We start from the raw sequence: 20,697 nt of genomic DNA on the forward strand, positions 1-20,697 counted from the left end.
GCTGAAACACATGAATTCAATATTTCCCAACACTTTTGCACATTCACATTCTGCATTTAGCAGATGCCTTTGTCCAAAGCGACGTACAGTACTGTGACAGTGTACAGTGTTAAGGGCCTTGCTCAAGGTGCCCAACAGCTGCAACCTGGCAGTGGTGGGGCTTGAACCAGCGACCTTCTGATTACTAGTCCAGTACCTTAACCGCTAGGCTACAACTGCATATATATTGTTTGTTGTCCCGATACATTTGACCATATAGTGTACTTTGGCACCTTCCCCAGTGTGTTCCCGCACTTGCACCAGAGGCACCTCAACCGTAAAAAAGGATCAAGCAATGATGTTAAAAATGGAACGTACGGCTGTCGAAACTGTTTTCAGATCTTTTGTGTGATGTACACTATATGGCCAGAAGTATATGGACATGTAAAGTTACCCTTCCGTTTTGTGGCTATGGCAAATATACCGATCAGCCATAACATTAAAACCACCTCCTTGTTTCTACACTCACTGTCCATTTTATCAGCTCCACTTACCATATAGAAGCACTTTGTAGTTTCACAATTACTGACTGTAGTGCATCTGTTTCTCTACATACTTTTTTTAACCTGCTTTCACCCTGTTCTTCAATGGTCAGGACCCCCACAGGACCACCACAGAGCAGGTATTATTTAGGTGGTGGATCATTCTCAGCACTGCAGTGACACTGACATGGTGGTGGTGTGTTAGTGTGTGTTGTGCTGGTATGAGTGGATCAGACACAGCAGCGCTGCTGGAGTTTTTAAATACCGTGTCCACTCACTGTCCACTCTATTAGACACTCCTACCTAGTCGGTCCACCTTGTAGATGTAAAGTCAGAGACGTCGCTCATCTATTGCTGCTGTTTGAGTTGGTCATCTTCTAGACCTTCATCAGTGGTCACAGGACGCTGCACACGGGGCGCTGTTGGCTGGATATATTTTTGGTTGGTGGACTATTCTCAGTCCAGCAGTGACAGTGAGGTGTTTAAAAACTTCAGCAGCGCTGCTGTGTCTGATCCACTCATACCAGCACAACACAAACTAACACACCACCACCATGTCAGTGTCACTGCAGAGCTGAGAATGATCCACCACCTAAATAATACCTGCTCTGTGGTGGTTCTGTGGGGGTCCTGACCATTGAAGAACAGCATGAAAGGAGCTAACAAAGCATGCAGAGAAACAGATGGACTACAGTCAGTAATTGTTGAACTACAAAGTGCTTCTATATGGTAAGTGGAGCTGATAAAATGGACAGTGTGTGTAGAAACAAGGAGGTGGTTTTAATGTTATGGCTGATCGGTGTAAAGTTCCAGTTCATCACAAAGTTGTTCTGTAGGGAGAATTCTGGGCCACTGAAGTTCCACCACACAACTGGTCAAACCCAGACTGGTCTTAATGGATCTCACTTTGTGCACAACATTGCCACCTGTTGCAACGGGTGTGTCTGGAACACATAACTGGGAAAGGTGCGGCGTCTACATACATTTGGCCAGAATATTTAGTTTAACGATACCCTGGGTTGTTGTGTTGACCTCTATCAGACGGGTCAGTAAAGCTGCTGTGATCTGATTATCTTCACTGTCCACTGGGTATTGAACTGCATAGAGGAGTGTGTGTGTGTGTGTGTGTGTGTGTGAGTCTAATTCACACTCCCACCCTGTTAGTTACTGTGCTACAGGTTTTCCTGACAGCTCAAAAGACTTTTGCAACCTTCTTTATGTGTCTGTGTGAAAACCTAGTGACCCGCCCTGCTCCCTCTACCTACCTGATCAGCTGCCTCAGTAGAGAGGATTCTAATAAGACATGGAGCTCATGAGGCAGATTATTTAGACGCACTACTTATACAGAGATTACATCAACGCAGTTTTAGCTTACTTAGCTAACACAGTTAGCCTCAGGTCGTTCAAATCGTCGGGCTGAGGCGGCACAACCCGCTAGCTAACGTCTCCCTCCGTGTACTGAAAACGGTTAAACCGTCCCTGACGAGCCCCAATTTACAGATAAACGACACTCATATAATTACACCTTTATACAAATTAAATATCAATGAGATTTAATTACATTTGAAAATAACTCCGTTGGTTGCTCCGCATTTCATTCGTCCGCCACGTTTGTCATGTTTTGTGAGAAAAGTCGTGCCGCACTGAAGGCTGGGATTGCCTTCAGCGCTGAGGAGGCGTCGGACGCTCCCTCGTCATTCAGTCAGATCATCACTCAGAATTAAGGCGCCTCAGTAGGAGCAGATTAAGGGATCTAAGGATTTAGACACGCCCTCTTCTCGGGAGTGTAGGATGATGTAAAATGCGTCTGTGTAGAGAGAGAGTGGCCTGTGAACTTTACTGAACACCTACACCCTCTGAATGGGCGCAAATTCCCACAGACAGATGTTAAAGTCTTATAGAACAGCTGTTATAGGATACCTACAGTACTGTGACAGTATATTGTCTGAGCAATTGAGGGTTAAGGATCTTGCTCAAGGGCCCAACAGTGGCGACCTGGCAGTGGTGGGTCTTGAACCAGAGACCTTTCGATTACTAGTCCTGTACCTTAACCACTGGGCTACAACTGCCATTGTACCACTAATAGTGTGTTCGGAAGTCAGTATGTAATCCTCTTCAGTAAGTACTATGAAGTTTGGGATGCAGCACCTATTTTGACTCTTGACTCCTGAATTACACTCGGGCGGCATGGCTGTGCAGGGGCTAACGCTGGCGCCTCACAGCAAGAAGGTCCTGGGTTCGATTCTGTTCGGTTCTATTTGTGTGGAGTTTGCATGTTCTCCCTGTATCTGTGTGGGTTTCCTCCGAATGCTTCGGTTTCCTCTCACAAGTCTACAAGAAAATATCAAACTGCATGAGTTTGTGTGTGTGTGTGTGTGTGTGTGTGTCCATATCTAATTCACACTCCCACCCTGTTAGTTACTGCGCTACAGGTTTTCCTTGTTGCAACCTTCTTTATGGGTCTGTGTGAAAACCTAGTGACCCGCCCTGCTCCCTGTGTAATCCTGTTCAGTAAGTGCTATGAAGTTTGGGACGCAACACCTATATTGAGCCAATGGGGTTGTAAAGCTTGTTGGAGTCTTGACAGTGCCACCTGTGTTTGAATTATACTAATGCGGCATGGTTGTGCAGTGGGTAGCGCTGGCGCCTCACAGCAAGAAGGTCCTGGGTTCGATTTTGTTTGGTCCTTTCTGTGTGGAGTTTGCATGTTCTCAAGTCCAAAGACCTGCAGTCAAGTTAACTGGAGCTACTTGAAATGTGCGTCTGTGATGGATTGGCGCCCTGTCCGGGGTGTTTCTGCCTTTCGCCCAAAGAATCAGGTTGACCGAGACCCTGACCAGAATAAAGTGCTGGTAAAACAGACAATGAATGAATGATTAATGATTAAAAAAGGACATAAGACCTCAAAAAAGAGGGCATCCAACCCCAAAGCGAGGGGATCAGACCCCAAAAAGGACATAAGACCTCAAAAAGGAGGGCATCAGTCCCCCAAAATAAGGGCATCAAGACATCTTTTGACTGAATGGGCACAAATTCCCACAGACATGCTTTAAAGTCCTGTGAGAAGCATTTCCAGACTATATGGATAAAACGTTTACATAAGCACTTGATTTTAATACCATATGATGTGGAAATGGGACGACCAACATGCTCCTGGTCAGGTGTCCATATACTTTTGGCCATAGAGTGTCTTGTATTATTGCTATTTATGCTCGGCCAGTTTTTGGCTTGTCCCAGTAATTAACGCTGGGAGTTGCTAAATCGATTGTGTTTTTTGCCTTTCGCCCAAACAATCAGGTTCACCGAGACCCTGACCAGGATAAAGTGCTGGTAAAACAGACACTGAATGAATGATCAGAATTAAACGACGTTTTATTTGGTGATTTGTGGGTTGATAAGCACCCGGCGTTTGAAGATCTCATCGACGTTGGCTTTGATGCTTCGGTGTTTTCTCGCGGCGAGTTCCTTCACACAGTGCCGCTCTGTTTTGGCGCTGATGTAAGACTCGTACCCTCGCCGAACACAGACGCTCACTGTGGTGCCGGACGGCAGCTGATGTGGTTTGTTTCGTTCTTTGTCTCCGTCCCTTCGTGTCCTAACTTTGTTAATTTATGCGCAGAATCACGAGGGATCAACATCTGCTTTATTCGCCTCCTCCGAACATTCTCCTCTGCTGTGTGAGGCCTTTGATGGGACTAACAAGCACCCCGTGTTTGTGTTTCACCCCTCCGGGTGGGTACTCTCTCTCCTTCTCCAGCCCCTCTCACGACAGATGGGGAGGCGATGAGAAGAATTTCGACCAGAGCCGGTCGCACCGAACTCGCCGTTTGTGTTGCTTTGCAAAGAGGGTGTGGTCGGGCAAAGGAGTGTAGCCGAAAATGATCCACCTTTAGGGTTAAAATGAACTGCAGCATCAGTTGAGCAAACTTTACAGCAACAGTTTAGGGAAGGCCCATTCCTGAAGTCAGCCCCACTCAACACCTCTGGAATGAACCGGAACATCAACTGAGACTTTGTCAACCAATATCTGCACCCAGCCATACGAATTCTGTCATCTGGGTCTGATGCTCTCCTTTTTGGGGACTGATGGCCTCCTTTTTGGGGTCTGATGTTATTTTCGGGGTCTGATGTCCTCCTTTTTGTGGTCTGATGTCCTTTTTGGGGGGCTGATATCCTCCTCTTTGGGGTCTGATGTGATTTTTGGAGTCTGATGTCCTTCTTTTTGCGGTCTAATGTCCTTTTTGGGGTCTGATGTTATTTTTGAGGTGTTATGTCTGTTTTGGGGTCTGATGTTCTCCTTTTGGGGTCTGAAGCCTTTCTTTTTGGGGTCTGATGTTATTTTTGGGGTCTGATGCCCTCCTTTTTGGTGTCTGAAGCCCTCCTTTTTGGGGTCTGATGTTATTTTTGGGGTCTGATGCCCTCCTTTTTGGTGTCTGAAGCCCTCCTTTTTGGGGTCGGATGCCCTCTTTTTTGGGGTCTGATGTCCTACTTTTTGGGGTCTGATGCCCTCCTTTTTGGGGTCTGATGTTCTCCTTTTTGGGGTCTGATGTTATTTTTGGGGGTCTTATGTTCGTTTTGGGGTCTGATGTCCTCCTTTTTGGTGTCTGAAGCCCTCCTTTTTGGGGTCTGATGTTATTTTTGGGGTCTAATGCCCTCCTTTTTGGGGTCTGATGTTCTCCTTTTTGGGGTCTGATGTTATTTTTGGTGTCTGAAGCCCTCCTTTTTGGGGTCTGATGTTCTCCTTTTTGGGGTCTGATGTTATTTTTGGGGGTCTTATGTTCGTTTTGGGGTCTGATGTTCTCCTTTATGGGGTCTGATGTTATTTTTGGGGTCTTGTGTCCATTTTGGGGTCTGATGTTCTCCTTTTTGGTGTCTGAAGCCCTCCTTATTGGGGTCTGATGCTCTCCTTTTGGGGTCTGATGTTATTTTTGGGGGTCTTATGTTCGTTTTGGTGTCTGATGCCCTCCTTTTTGAGGTTATATAAGTGGCCACCCTGGTGTGGAACAAACAGAGTCTGTTTTTAATCGATTCGTCAGAGCTTTGTGAAAAACACTCCCGTCTAAAGAATTTAGATATCTAATATTTAATCCAAACACGGACACTCCTGTATCTGTTTTACACTGCTGCATTGTGTAAAACCAGATCCAGGTGTGTGTATGAAGCTCGGCAGTGGGTAACACACACACACACACACACACACACATTATTTCCACAGCGGTGTGTGGGTGGATTTGGAGATGAGGTGCGTCTGGTCATCACACGATCGCCCACAGCCTGAGACACACGGGCGCGATCATGCTGCTCGACCTCGACACTTCTGGTTTGTTTTCAGCATGAAGGAAGTCACAGGAAATGGAAAGAAGAAGCCGGGACTGGGGAGGAGGGGAGCAGGGGGGTCCTGTCCCGTCGTGAAGGACGCCGCTCTTTTTGCCGGGTGTTTATTGTTCTGATAGAAATGGTACGCTGCACATGTGGTGAGATGATACAGGAAGGAAAACATGTCCGCCGGGCCGGGCGGCCTTGGCTCAGGGTAACCAGGATCTTTTTCTAAAAAACATTCGACTGGTGGTTCCGTACAGGAAGGTGGCGCCACCCAAACACTCACTGTTTCCACTGTGGGATCAATCGCTTTATCAACTCCCAGCGTTAATTACCGGGACGAGCCAAAAACTGGCCCAGCATAAATAACAATAAAAGCCAATAACAAAAACAACAATGGCCAAAAGTATTTGGACACCTGACCAGAAGCTTGTTGGACGCCCCGTTTCCAAAACAAATGGTATTAAAATAAAATGCTTGTGTATACTTTGTCCATATAGTCTGGAAAAGCTTCTTACAGGACTTTGAAGTATGTCTGTGGGAATTTGTGCCCATTCTGTTAAAAGATCTTATGTCTATTTTGGGGGACTGATGTTATTTTTGGGGTCTGATGCCCTCCTTTTTAAGGGTCTGATCCACTTGCTTTTAGGATCTGATGCCCTCCTTTTGGGGGGTCCGATGCCCTCCTTTTTGAGGTCTGATGCCCTCCTTTTTGGGGTCTGATGCCCTCCTTTTTGGGGTCTGATGCCCTCCTTTTTGAGGTCTTATGTCCTTGTTTAGGGGTCTGATGCCTTCCTTTTTAGGGTCTGTTCCCCCTGCTTTTGGGGTCTGATGCCCTCCTTTTTGAGGTCTTATGTCCTCGTTTTGAGGTCTGATGCCCTCTTGGGGTCTGATGTTCTTTTTGGGATCTGATGCCCTCCTTTTTAGGGTCTGGTCCCCTTGCTTTTGGGGTCTGATGCCCTCATTTTGGGGGGTTTGATGCCCTCCTTTTTGGGGTCTGATGCCCTCCTTTTGGGGTCTGATGTTCTTTTTGGGGTCTGATGTTGTTTTTGGGGTCTTATATCCTCCTTTTTGAGTTCTTATGTCCTCGTTTTGGGGTCTGATGCTCTGCTTTTTGGGGTCTGATGTTCTTTTTGGGATCTGATGCCCTCCTTTTTAGGGTATAATCCCCTTTGCTTTTGGGGTCTGATGCCCTCCTTTTTAGGGTCTGATCCCCTTGCTTTTGGGGTCTGATGCCCTCCTTTTTGAGGTCTTATGACCTTGTTTTGGGGTCTGATGTTCTTTTTGGGGTCATATGCCCTCCTTTTTGGAGTCTGATGTTTTTTTGGGGGTCTGATGTCCTCCTTTTTAGGGTCTGGTCCCCTTGCTTTTGAGGTCTGATGCCCTCATTTTAGGGGGTTTGATGCCCTCCTTTCTGGGGTCTGATGCCCTCCTTTTTAGGGTCTGGTCCCCTTGCTTTTGGGGTCTGATGGCCTCATTTGTAGGGTATAATCCCCTTTGCTTTTGGGGTCTGATGCCCTCCTTTTTAGGGTCTGATCCCCTTGCTTTTGGGGTCTGATGCCCTCCTTTTTGAGGTCTTATGTCCTCGTTTTGGGTTGTGATTATTGGGGTTCTAATGTTATTTTTGGTGTCTGATGTTCTTTTTGGGGTCTGATCCCCTTGCTTTTGGGGTTTGATGTCCTCATTTCTGAGGACTGATGCCCTCTTTTTTGAGGTTTTATGTCCTTTTTGGGGTCTGATGGCCTCCTTTTTGAGGTCTTATGTCTCAAAAGCGAGGGGATCAGTCCCCAAAAAGGGGGCATCAAACCTCAAAACGGGCATAAGATCTAAAAAATGAGGGCATCAGACCCTAAACACCCTGAACATGTCACCAGTTCATCACTCGACATATTTGAGGTTTTTATCAAAGTAAAATGTTTTTTTGGGGGGGTAAATATGTGCTCATTTTGTTGACCCAGTATCTGCAGAATGGTTTTCTTTTGTTGTATGGGTTTTTAAGCCCACGATCCCCACAGTGAGCCTACAGTGGTCCTTTGTTAGCAGTAAATACTGGTTTCAGTTAAATAAGGTGATATTTTACTAGCAACACGTGGCAGAAAATAATGTCAGCACACGGTAAACACGCTTGATCTCACTTTTATACAGAGATTTTATTTTGGCTCTTTTTATTAGGACAAAGGGACCCGGACCAGTGCGGCCTTGAGAAGGTCTCATGCTGCTGCTTTATTTTGGTCTGGTAAACTGTGTAGCTTTATGAAGGCTGCGGGGAATCGAACACAATAGCCAGGCGTGTAGCCAGAGCGCTGATCTGTTTTACAGGCCGCTCGCTGAATTACTGATCCTTGCTCATTGTTCAGTGTATTTTTAAGAGGAGACCAGTAAAAGCTCTCCGATTTACATTCATTACTAACATTATTAGATTGACGTGACGGGTACCAGCTTTATGAGTTACACACTCTCACAGAACAGCTTATTTACAGTTCATGATGGGTTTTATATCAAAATGATGCATTTTAAGTTATTTTAAATTAGGGAAAGGGCCTTACAGCAAGAAGATCCTGGGTTTTACTTTCAGATGGAGCAAAAAGGAGAGCACCAGACCCCAAAAATAACATCAAACCCCAAAAAGTAAGCCATCAGACCACATAAAGGAGAGCATCAGACCCCAAAAAAGGCCATCAGACCCCAAATAATAACATCAGACACCAAAAAGGAGGACATCAGAGCCCCAAAAAACATAAAACCTCAAAAAGGAGGCCATCAGACCTCAAGAAGGAGAGCACCAGGCCCCAAAAAGATCATCAGACCCCAAATAATAACATCAGACACCAAAAAGGAGGACATCAGACCCCCAAAAAACATAAAACCTCAAAAAGGAGGCCATCAGACCTCAAGAAGGAGAGCACCAGGCCCCAAAAAGATCATCAGACCCCAAAAAGATCATCAGACACCAAAAAGGAGGGCATCAGACCCCAAAAAGATCATCAGACCCCAAAAAGGAGGGCATCAGACCCCAGAAAGGAGGCTATCAGACCCCGAAATAACATCAGACCCCCAAAAGAAGAGCACCAGACCCTATAACGGAGGACATTACACCCCAAAAAGGAGGCCATCAGACCCCAAAGAGGACATAAAACCTTAAAAAGGTGGCCATAAGACCCCAAAAAGGACATAAGATGTCCCTGTCCCCACCTTATAGCGATCCTACCACCATCATGTTTCACAGTTTGGATGGTGTTAGCCAGGTGATGTGCAGGGCCTGTTTTTTTTTTACCCACCTTGACCGCTTCCTGACCAGTATGAAGGATTAGTAGAAATAAAAGAATAAGTGTTTTTAAGCGTTTTTACTGTCCATTATGTGGACAGTAGTAGCTCAGTGGTCAGAGCTCTAGGCTATCAGCTGCAAAGTTCAGGTTTTGAATCCTGGCTCTGCTAAGAACCCATATATATATATATATATATATATATATATATACATACAGGGCACGAAAAACCCTTAACTCTACAAATCATGTTCATTCATTCATGGGCATCCAGGCGTTCACTCGCTCATTTACTTCCACCAGTGGGTTCAGTGCCACCCATTATCAAGCAATATGGCACCTAGAGACCTGGGTTCAATCTTCACTGTTAATCACGAGATGATTTCTTTTGGATTATTAAACATGGTGTATTGAGGATGATGAAAATGATCCCTGAACGCAGCATGAGAAAGAGGAATGAGGAAAGAGTCGAGAATATTTAGCACTACTGATTTTTAGAACAAGTGCAGTCAGTGTTGGGAAACGTTCGTTATACACTTGGCATTAAAGAAGGACCCATAAATCACGTCCTCCTCCTCCTTCCACATTTCCTCCTACGCGCAGTCCATTTTTTCATTGTTATATCTTGAGGAAACAATAGCGGTATTATCCTGCTGTACAGTACAAGCTGCGGTCTGAGTGACTTACCAGCGAGAGGTTTAATAAAGCAATAAGCCACGAGAGGCCGTGCATTACTGTGATTTTAGCACGGGGATGACGTTTTTGGCACGACGCGAAGCGGAGTACCTAAAACTTCTTTCCCCGTGCTAAAATCATAACAGTAATGCATGGTCTCGAGTGGCTTATTGCTTTTATAAAACGGCGGTCAACATAAAATATAATAAATACAACAATGTTTAATTCATAAATGTATTTATTGTGTATAAACTTACAATGAAAGCATTCTTCCGCGACGCAAAATAGTTCGATTAACAGTGTTGCTAGGCAACATGAGGGCGAAAATAACATTAACTTTTTCTATTCAGTGGCGTATTAATATGGAATGATGTGAGGTGGTCCTAGGTGTGCGTTTATCGGGGATTTTACAACGGCTTCGAACACGGCTCAGCCAATCAGATTTTAGGACCGGAACTATCCGTTTTATAAATCTTATTAAAACGCTCATTTCAGGCATTCAGCAGATGATTATTTACAGAGTAAAGTACAGACATGCTTCCTTTCTTTTGTACTCAGCTGGAAGGCTGGACAGGTTATCAGCTCATTTTTACTGCAACAGCGACACCTGCTGTTTGATCAAGTGGTAGAAGAACACCTCAGTCTAGTGTGTTCCTCCATGTAAGAAGAGTTTGATTCTAATCCAGTTTATTCCAATTCAGTTTATTTCAATTCAGTTTATTCCAATCCAGTTTATTCCAATCCAGTTTATTCCAATCCAGTTTATTTCAATCCAGGTTATTCCAATCCAGTTTATTCCAATCCATTTTATTTCAATCCAGTTTATTCCAATCCATTTTATTTCAATCCAGTTTATTTCAAACCAGTTTATTCCAATCCATTTTATTCCAATCCAGTTTATTCCAATCCAGTTCATTCCAATCCAGTTTATTCCAATCCAGTTTATTCCAATCCAGTTTATTCCAATCCATTTTATTCCAATCCAGTTTATTTCAAACCAGTTCATTCCAATCCAGTTTATTCCAATCCATTTTATTCCAATCCAGTTTATTCCAATCCAGTTTATTCCAATCCATTTTATTCCAATCTAGTTTATTTCAATCCAGTTTATTCCAATCCAGTTTATTCCAATCCATTTTATTCCAATCCAGTTTATTTCAAACCAGTTTATTCCAATCCAGTTTATTTCAATCCATTTTATTCCAATCCATTTGATCCTAATCCAGTTTTTTTCAATCCAGTTCATTCCAATCCAGTTTATTTCAAACCAGTTTATTCCAATCCATTTTAATACAATCCATTTTATTCCAATCCATTTTATTCCAATCCGCAGTTTATTCCAATCCAGTTTATTTCAAACCAGTTTATTCCAATCCAGTTAATTTTAATCCAGTTTATTCACTAAGGATGGTGTATATTCACCTGACATACACTCTCACGTAAAAACAGTCCTACCAATCCCTTCTTGTTTCTCCCTACTTCGGTGGCTTTGCGCTTGAGGTCGGCTTAGCGTACAGACCCCAATTTCTGCGCTCCTTCACTTTCTGTACAGGTCCTTACACAGCATTGATAACCCCACTTTAACCCTGCTTTAACCCTGCTTTAACCCCACTTTAACCATGCTTTAACCATGCCATAACCCTTCTTTAACCATGCCATAACCCTTCTTTAACCATGCTTTAACCCTGCTTTAACCCTGCTTTATGGGTATGAAGGGTTTGATTCTTGCTTAAAGGTCAGTCAGGGCTGGTCTGATGTTTCAGCGCTTGGTGTATGATGTGTCTACATCATGCACATTTCTAGAGGTCTGATGGTGGACATGGGAAGACCTTGGAAGAAGTTGCAGTAGTCCACCGTCAAGATGACAAGACACTGGAGACGTTGCAGTGGAGATGGAACAGTGGGAGGTAGAACCAGGTATCGGCTGTGCAGAACGTTTAGCGTCTCCAAGCCAACGTGGCTCTGTGGAGGTGTGTTACCATAGCGACCAGTAACAGTAATAGCATGAAGCTAATTTTGTAGCTCTCATTTTAGGGCCACATGATGATAGGACAGGATGGAGAGCGCCGGTGTGTTCGTGACTATATTTTCGGCACCGTTGCATTGTGTGCAGTGAGGTCGATGGGCATGCGCAGGACGAAGGTTCTGTAGTCCATTAAAAATGTTCACCAGATTTCTGTTAGCCAATCAGAGAATTTTAGGTATTAAAATAAGACATTAAGGATCTATAGGGGGGATAAATTACTAACAGCTATAAGCTCTCATTCCAAACTGCCCAATCCAGCAATAACACCTTTTAATAAACTGTGTTTATTTATATTTTCTCTATTTACTCATATATCCCTTTTTCTCCAAATGTAGTCATATCCAATTACCCGAATATATCACTCCATACTTCTGCAGACCCAGACCCTGACCGACACATGGCCCCTCCGACCCGTGTGCATTTGGCAGGTTCACACAGGGGTCCGTATCGCATATGAAGAGTCACGCACTGATAACCATTATCCCCTGCAAGCACTTCGACCAGCCAGCAGAGGTCGCAATTTTAGCACTGATGAGGAATCACTGCAGCCTATTCTACTCTATTTACTGCGCTGTGCTGGAGCTGCTGTAACACTCGAAATTCCTACATAGGGATCAATAAAGGAATCTTATCTTATCTTATCCTATCTTATCTTATCCCATCTTATCTCATCTTATCATATCCCATCTTATCTCATCTTATATCCCATCTTATCTTATCTTATCCCATCTTATCTTGTCTTATCTCATCTTATCCTATCTTATCCCATCTTATCTTATCTTATCCTATCTTATCCCATCTTATCTTATCTTATCCCATCTTATCTTGTCTTATTTCATCTTATCCTATCTTATCCCATCTTATCTTATCTCATCTTATCCTATCTTATCTCATCTTATCTTATCTTATCCTATCTTATCTTATCCCATCTTATCTCATCTTATCCTATTTCATCTTATTTTATCTTATCTTATCTTATCTTATCTTATTCCATCTTATTTTATCCCATCTTATCTTATCTTATTCCATCTTATCTAATCTTATCCTGTCCTATCTTATTTAGTCTAGTTCTGTCCTGTCCTGTCTTGTCTTTTCTTGCCTTGCCTTGTCTTGTCTTATCCTATCCTATCCTATCCTATCCTATCCTATCCTATCCTATCCTATCCTATCCTATCCTATCCTATCCTATCGCCAACACAAAAACTGTGCAAAACATCAAGTTTTGCACTTGGTTTAGGAATGAGATGTCAGACAAGCTCACGATCAGGTGTCCACATACTTTTGGCTGTATAGTGTACCTAATGGCGAACGGCTTTTCCTGTAGGCAGCCTCATTTAGAGAATAAAGGGGTACGAGTGACTGTTATAGGGTTATGAGACAGACCGAGAGGGGAGGGGAGGCCAGCGGAGGGGGGCTGAAGGATGGGCAGTGGAGGGATAAAGGGGAACTGAGGGGTGGTTGGGTGTGCGCTTGTTTTTTGTTTTTAGATCCCACCCCTCCATCTGTTCCCGAGTGCGGTGCTTCAACACCCTACTGCCGCCTGTTCCTAAAAAATCATCCACCCCGTCCCTCTCTTTCCCTTCTTCAGCTCTTTCTCACTCCGTGCTTATTAATCCCCCATCTTGCGCTCGAGGGAGGGAGCGTTCCACTGAGCGGGGTCTTTGTTTTTGTCGTCGCACCCCACGCAGGCACACGCCCTCCTTTCCAGTCGGGTTCAGGGTCTGAGACGAGGCTTTCACGTCTTCATGGTTCTTAGCTTTGCTGGACCAGCGTTCGGTTGAATCGGAGCTCGGAGGACTGTCTATATCACACACACACACACACACACACACACACACGCACACACGCACTCACACACACTCTGCGTTCTCCACACACCCGGCTCAGAGGAGCTTACCAGACGTTCCACAGAAAGCGTGTCGAGTGCAGACGGAAGAATCTGAGCCACAATGGAGGACAACATGGAAGAGGGACAGACGCAGAAAGGTAGAGTGACAAAAGGATTCTCTGTTCCTGATTAATTCCGCCCGTCTGCTTTTTAGACGTCTGATCTCGATCCCTGTGCTCCGTCGCATTCTGAGCGGGCGCATCTCACATCCCTGCTGCTGTGGCTTCGGCCGTGTGGGTTTGGTTTGGTGTGCTGAGATGCTTGAGGTGCATCTGCAGGAATATTTGGGGTTTTGTTTCACAGATCTTCATTCATCCATCCATTCATCATCCATTCATCTTCATGCATCTTCAGCTGGTGCTCTAGCTCTGAATGGGTGGCACTTTGGGGCACAAATTGGGTATGATGGATGTGTGCATTGCATGGAAATCACATTCGAATTCTTCTTTAATTTGTGCATGCTTCGTTTGCTGAGATTTGCGGTGCAGCTTGGAAGGGGTGTGTAGCAGCAGTGTGTGGCAGTGTGTGGCGGTGTGTAACGGTGTGTGTTTGAGCGAAGGCGCGTCGGCTGAGTACGCCAGACATTCAGCATCTTTCAGTTTACACATATTAATTATATATTTTTTACAATCTTCATCCATCGGTCTGTTTATTAACGTGGGTCATTTTAAGCGGGTGCGTCTTTCATCTTTCGTTCCTCGAGCTGTCGCTCTAAGGGGCGTGTGGCATTTTTTGGAACGTGTAGGTCTGCATTATTATAATGCTGCCGGTTTATGTGCCAACAATTAAATCCCGTTTCTGGTGCTGTAGCTCTAAATGATTGTACGTACAGTCGGAAAGCAGAATGTGTGTATTACAGGTGTGTGTGTGTGTGTGTGTGTGTGTGTATTTCATCCATTTTTTAGAATGGAAAAACGCCGCGAGTGTGTATGACGGACATCTTGCCAACCCACCCTGATACAGCTTGGCATTGGCACCCACACCATGATGTCATTTCTATTACCCATCACGATGGTTTCACGCCTGACAATCCTGTTTAATTAAATCAGTATCGTTACTTTAAACCGACATAAAAGCATCACCCAACAGTATAAAACCTAGAATTATGCACAGTACAGAAGTGTGAGGTGTCTGGGTTCCTCACACGAACCACAACGTCCGTCCATTCAATCCATTTCTCCCAAATATCGTCACTTCCGTGTAAAATCCGAGATTCCGTCAACGTATAGGCACGTATATCCAGCCTACATGCGTAAAATGCTACCAAAAACGAACTTTATATTTATTTTATATTTAGAAAATTACTCTACACTGTCCCTAGTGGTCAGAATATGTACAGTTACCATTACATTACATTTTTGGCATTTAGCAGACACCTTTATCCAAGGCGACTTACATTACAGTTACATTATACAGTCTGAGCAATTGAGGGTTGAGGGCCTTGCTCAAGGGCCCAACAGTGGCAACCTGGCAGTGGTGGGGCTTGAACCAGCTACCCTCTGATCACTGGTCCAGTACCTTAACCACTAGGCTACAGCTGGCCCATTAGTTACCATTAGTAACAGTCTGACTGGCTGTAATTTACAATAAATCAGATTAATGCAGCGTCAACATCTGGTTTATTTATTCTGCACAATGTAGAAGGATTTTCGTTAATAAATGTGGGCAGCACTGTCTCATCACAGCAAGAAGGTCCTGAGTTCGATTCCCAGGTGGAACGATCCAAATCCTTTCTGTTAGCGCTTTTCCACCAATAGAACTCTGGTTGTTGAACCGGTTGTGTTCAGGTTTCTTCAAACTGTTGATTATTGATTTGTAGAGAAGCGACAGGCGTTTCCACCAGTTTTTGGGAACCAAGCCTGCGTCATCAACGGTGGGCGTTACACAACGAAAGTAAAGAGTCGTAACATGAAAAAGATGAAAGTGCAGAGCAAACACGGTTTTGCAGCTTCTCATGTGGAAGCACCCAAACCTCTACACGATGACGCGCCCACAGATGACGCCACGGTTCGCGCTGAAAAACCGAGTATTCTGTGGTGCCAGATTAGAACCCTAGTTCACTGTTTGGAACCTCTTTTTTTTTATGGAAACATGCAAAACCAGTTCAAAATCAAGTTTGCGAACCAGAACGGAGCCGGATCCGCATCGGTGGAAAAGGGGTATTTGTGATATTTGCATGTTCTCGCCGTGTCTTCATGGGTTTTCCTCCGGGTTCTCCGGTTTCCTCCCACAGTCCAATGACGTGCAAGTGGGGTGAACTGAACTGGAGAGACGTTAACATTTACATTTTCAGCATTTAGCAGACGCTTTTATCCAAAGTGACGTATTATGACTGAACACGATTTTTGAGCAACTGAGAGTTAAGGACCTTGCTCAGGGACCCAACAGTGGCAACTTGGTGGTGACAGGGCTTGAACTGGCAACCTTCTGATTGCTAGTCCAGTACCTTAACCACTGAGCTACCACTGCCCTAGGGTTTAAGATAAAAACTGAACTTGAACTGATGGATCATGGGTAACTTGTCACTACCTGTCCTGTCATGAATGGAACCAAAGTGAAAATGATCACCTTTAAATCCTAATAAACAAATAAACAAACATATGAAATGTACTGTGATAAGGATTATGGGAACGTCGTAGCTCAGTGTTTACGGTACTACTAATTAGATGGTTGCCGGTTTAAGCCCCACCACCTCCAAGTTGCTACTGTTGGGTGCTTGAGCGAGGCTCTTAACCCTCAATTGCTCAAATTGTATTCGGTCTATGATTGTAAGCTCCGATAGCTGCGAGAATGAAGGACCTGTGGTAGCGCTCCTTTTTAGAACGAGACGGAAATATGAGGAGCAGAGTCTGTAACGAGTGAAGAAGCTGGTCAGGGCGACGCTGTACCAGACACCAAGAGGATATAGCTAGGATAGAAGAAGGTGGATGCTGGAATGTGGGCACCTGACCATGTTGATGTCAGTCTTGCTTAACGTTCTGATTCATCCCAAAGACAGTTAACCGAAAATGAAGGTCTGGGAACTGGGCACATACCGGAACAGGAACGTGCCTTCCCCAAACTGTTGCCACAACACAATCTGTTTGAGACTCGAGGTTTTGTTGAGCGTCTACTTGAGCATGATTATTAGAAACATGGACACTACATGGACAAAAGTGTTGGGACGCCCCTTCTTATCATTGAATTCATGTTTTTCAGTCACGACAGTTGCTAACAGGTCTAATAAATCCATCCAACTTTGCAGCAACAGTTTAGGGAAGGACCTGTTGCAGTCCCCTGTGCACAAAGCGAGCTCTATTTAAAGTTGAATTTAAAGAAACAGAGCGCTGACCTCAGCTCCACTCAGCCGTACAAATGCTGTCAAGTTTTGACTAAATGGGCACAAATTCCTACAGATATGTGAGAAGCCTTATCAGTAATGTGAACCAGGATGTTCAACAAGCTTATGGTCAGGTGTCTAAATACTTCTGGTCATATGGATATTTACTAACCGATATGGTCTTTATTAGACTTTTATTACTCCCATGTAGCTTTAGGGCAGAAATAAATGATGGATCCTGATACGTGTTGGAGGATTACGTTTAGCGGTCTTTCTAACAGCGTTAAATGAAATTGTATTGAAACTTCGACCTGTAAACAAATCAGACGCCGGACAGATGCTCTCAGCTCCAGCCTCATCGATTATACAGTCAGCAAAGCAGTGAAATTAAATACCTGTTCAGCTCTGCTTCCCTCTCAGATGACCATCAATTGCTCACCTACTCTAACTACACGCACACCGCTGGACTTTGATCGATCGCTGGACTCTAGACTTGCTAATTTAGGGTATATGATCCACACGAGCGTTTGTTTACGTTACAGTCTAGATTTAAGTAAATGAGCCTCTTCGTAGCAACTATTTTTCTTAAGGGGGGAGGTGGGAGCCTTTTTTCCATTTTGCTGACTGTGGAGGGTTACAGGTCATCGGCCACCTCTTTTACACCGGCCATGTGTGGATTCTGACCCCACGTTCAAACCGGCAGTGACACGACACGACAAAATGAGTGGCCGTCGATTATTTTAAATTAAAGCTGCAATTTCCGGCGACAGGAGGCAGCGAGAACGTTGGTGACGTTAAAGTGGGCGGAGTCGGTCAATTACCTGATTGCGTCATGCTTCCTCTTCACCAATGCCGATCCCTGCTCTGATTGAGGAGAACGAAGCTAACCCATGCCCCCTCCGACAAGTGGGCAGCAGCCGTATGCATCTTATCACCTACACTTTTACGAGTGCAGTGCAGCTCAGCACTGTGTACGGAGAGACACACCCTGACAGCACTCTTTTCTCATCTCTGTGCAGGCGCCATCAATCAGCCAGCAGAGGTCATAATTGCACCAGTCATGAGAGAGAGACCCCATCCTGCTTAGTCCCGCCCATATCTGAACAACAGGCCAATCGTTGTTCATGTGGCCGCTCTCAGCAGAGCTGAGATTCTATATGATGTATTCGAAATCCCAGCTCTGATTCCAGCGTGTGTTTTTACCGCTGCGCCACCTGAGCGGCCAAGTAAAGTTTCATTTTATGCAAATTAGTAGCTAAGCGATGTGTCGATTACCAATAGGAATCGAGCATTGAGCAGAAGGGTATGTGCTTTATCTCCGCCACCGTGAAACTGTTACGCTTCGTTTTTGTTTCCTAGATAGTTGTTTCTACTACAGATGAAGAGAAACTCCCTGTTATGGCGTCAAACTTCAGCAAATAAGAACAGTTTCCTTGTCATGTTCATGGTACAGTCAGTGATGGACTACACAGGGATGAAATTTATAGATGAGCGATTTTACTTCAGGAACCTGATTTGTATCTGTTCAGTTAATCCATGCCAACCAAACACTTTGTGGCAATAGTTAGGGGAAGGTCCTTCGCTGTTTCTGCATGACTACAGAAAGTGAGGTACATGAAGACGTGGTACAAAAAGGAGAACTTAACCAGACTGAACGTCTTTGAGATGTTCTGGAACACTGATGTGAGCCTTTTTGTCCAGTGTCAGTGCTCTTTGGTTCAATTGGGCACAAAGTTCTACAGACGCTCCGAAATATGAGCCTACCCATGAACACATTAGCACAAGACTGGTCAAACACAGGTCCCTAGGACCCTGGAGCAGGGACCCCCCCCCTAAGTCTGTACTGCATCAGCCTAAATTCGCATAGTGAACTGTACCCACCACGACCCTATAAAGGATAAAGTGATGGTAAAACAAACAACGACTGAATGAATTATCATGGCTAGTTTACACATTATGACCACTGACAGGTGAAGTGAGTAACACTGATTATCTCTTCATCACGGCACCTGTTAGTGGGGGGGATATATTAGGCACCAAGTGAACATTTTATCCTCAAAGTTGATGTTAGAAGCAGGAAAAATGGGCGAGCGTGAGGATCTGAGCAAGTTTGATGAGGGTCAAATTGTGATGGCTAGACGACTGGGTCAGAGCATCTCCAAAACTGCAGCTCTTGTGGGGTGTTCCCGGTCTGCAGTGGTCCAAGGAAGGAACAGCGGTAAACCGGCGACAGGGTCATGGGCGGCCAAGGCTCACTGATGCACGTGGGGAGCGAAGGCTGGCCCGTGTGGCTGGTCCGATCCAACAGACGAGCTACTGTAGAAGTTAATGCTGGTTCTGATAGAAAGGTGTCAGAATACACAGTGCAGCGCAGTTTGTTGCGTATGGGGCAGCAAAAGTAATGAAAACAGCGCGTTTTTGACGTAACCAGTCCAGGAGGTTTATTTTAGATGCACGTAGAGCGCATATAGCGAACAAATCTGATTGTAATTTGCTCTGCACCTTTTCACATTTTCCTATATAGTTAGAATATGTTATATGGCTGTATAATAGTAATTGCCCTTATATAGTCGATATTTTTATTTTATTCTACCCTGTTTTGTTTACTCCATCTTTAACTGTATTTACTCTAAAGGTGATAAACGAATCTTATCTTACACAATCAATTTTTGGACCTTGATGCTGAAACATCATTTTATTCTTTGCTTTTTCCAGACACACTGTGTGTGTGTGTGTGTGTGTGTGTGTGTGTCTGTGTGTAACTGTTCCGCTCATATTTTTCACTCTTCATGCATTTGCACATGAAGCTTCAGCTGCTAATGACAGTAATAACACACAACAATACACTCGTCCAATAAAAAGTCAGAAACACACACACACACTCACACACACACATACACACTGAGCCTGACGGGCTTTTTTACATGTGACTCACTGAAGCTGGTGATTGTGACTCAATGAATTAAGTCACGCTTGGAGAGGTGTGATGTGTGTGTGTGTGTGTGTGTTTGTGTGTGTGTGTGTGTGTGTGTGTGTGTGTGTGTGTGTGTGTGTGACTGAGATTGTGTCAGAACAGTGAACATGACATTTAGAGACAGCCGTTGTAGTCTGACTTCCACTGGTCACTATCTGGCCAAAAGTATTCGAACACCTGACCAATTTTGGTATTAAAATAGAGAGATCTTTCCACTCTGCTATATACAAATGTGGAGGTAAACACAATATAATGTAAAGCAAGTTTGTTTATATATATAATACACTGATCTGCCATAACATTAAAACCACCTCCTTGTTTCTACACTCACTGTTCATTTTATCAGCTCCACTCCATCTGTTCTCCATATTTTTACCCTGCTTTCACCCTGTTTCTCAATGGTCAGGACCCCCACAGAGCAGGTATTATTTAGGTGGTGGATCATTTTCAACAATGCAGTGACACTGACATGGTGGTGGTGTGTTAGTGTGTGTTGTGCTGGTATAAGTGGATCAGACACAGCAGTGCTGCTGGAGTTTTTAAACACAGTGTCCACTCACTGTCCACTCTATTAGACACTCCTACCTAGTTGGTCCACCTTGTAGATGTGAAGTCAGAGACGATCGCTCATCTATTGCTGCTGTTTGAGTCGGTCATCTTCTAGATCTTCATCAGTGGGCACAGGACGCTGCACACGGGGCGCTGTTGGCTG

The 20,697-nt window shown here is 44.4% G+C and overlaps 1 protein-coding gene across 5 annotated transcripts in view; it reads left to right on the forward strand.

The window, feature by feature from the left end:
- Positions 1-20,697, forward strand: part of gpm6ab (glycoprotein M6Ab) — a 71,133-nt gene that overhangs the window by 871 nt on the left and 49,565 nt on the right. For 4 of the 5 annotated variants that reach the window (XM_062995523.1, XM_062995519.1, XM_062995521.1 and 1 more), the window contains exon 1: positions 13,406-13,790. The exons of the other annotated variant lie outside the window; for it this stretch is intronic. In XM_062995523.1, coding sequence (XP_062851593.1) covers positions 13,754-13,790 — 37 coding nt within the window. In that variant the 5' untranslated portion in view covers positions 13,406-13,753. Of the gene's footprint in view, positions 1-13,405; positions 13,791-20,697 lie in introns of those variants that run through there. 5 annotated transcript variants of the gene reach the window in all.

Source organism: Trichomycterus rosablanca, chromosome 5 (genome assembly GCF_030014385.1).
Source record: "Trichomycterus rosablanca isolate fTriRos1 chromosome 5, fTriRos1.hap1, whole genome shotgun sequence".
NCBI classification, from domain to species: domain Eukaryota; kingdom Metazoa; phylum Chordata; class Actinopteri; order Siluriformes; family Trichomycteridae; genus Trichomycterus; species Trichomycterus rosablanca.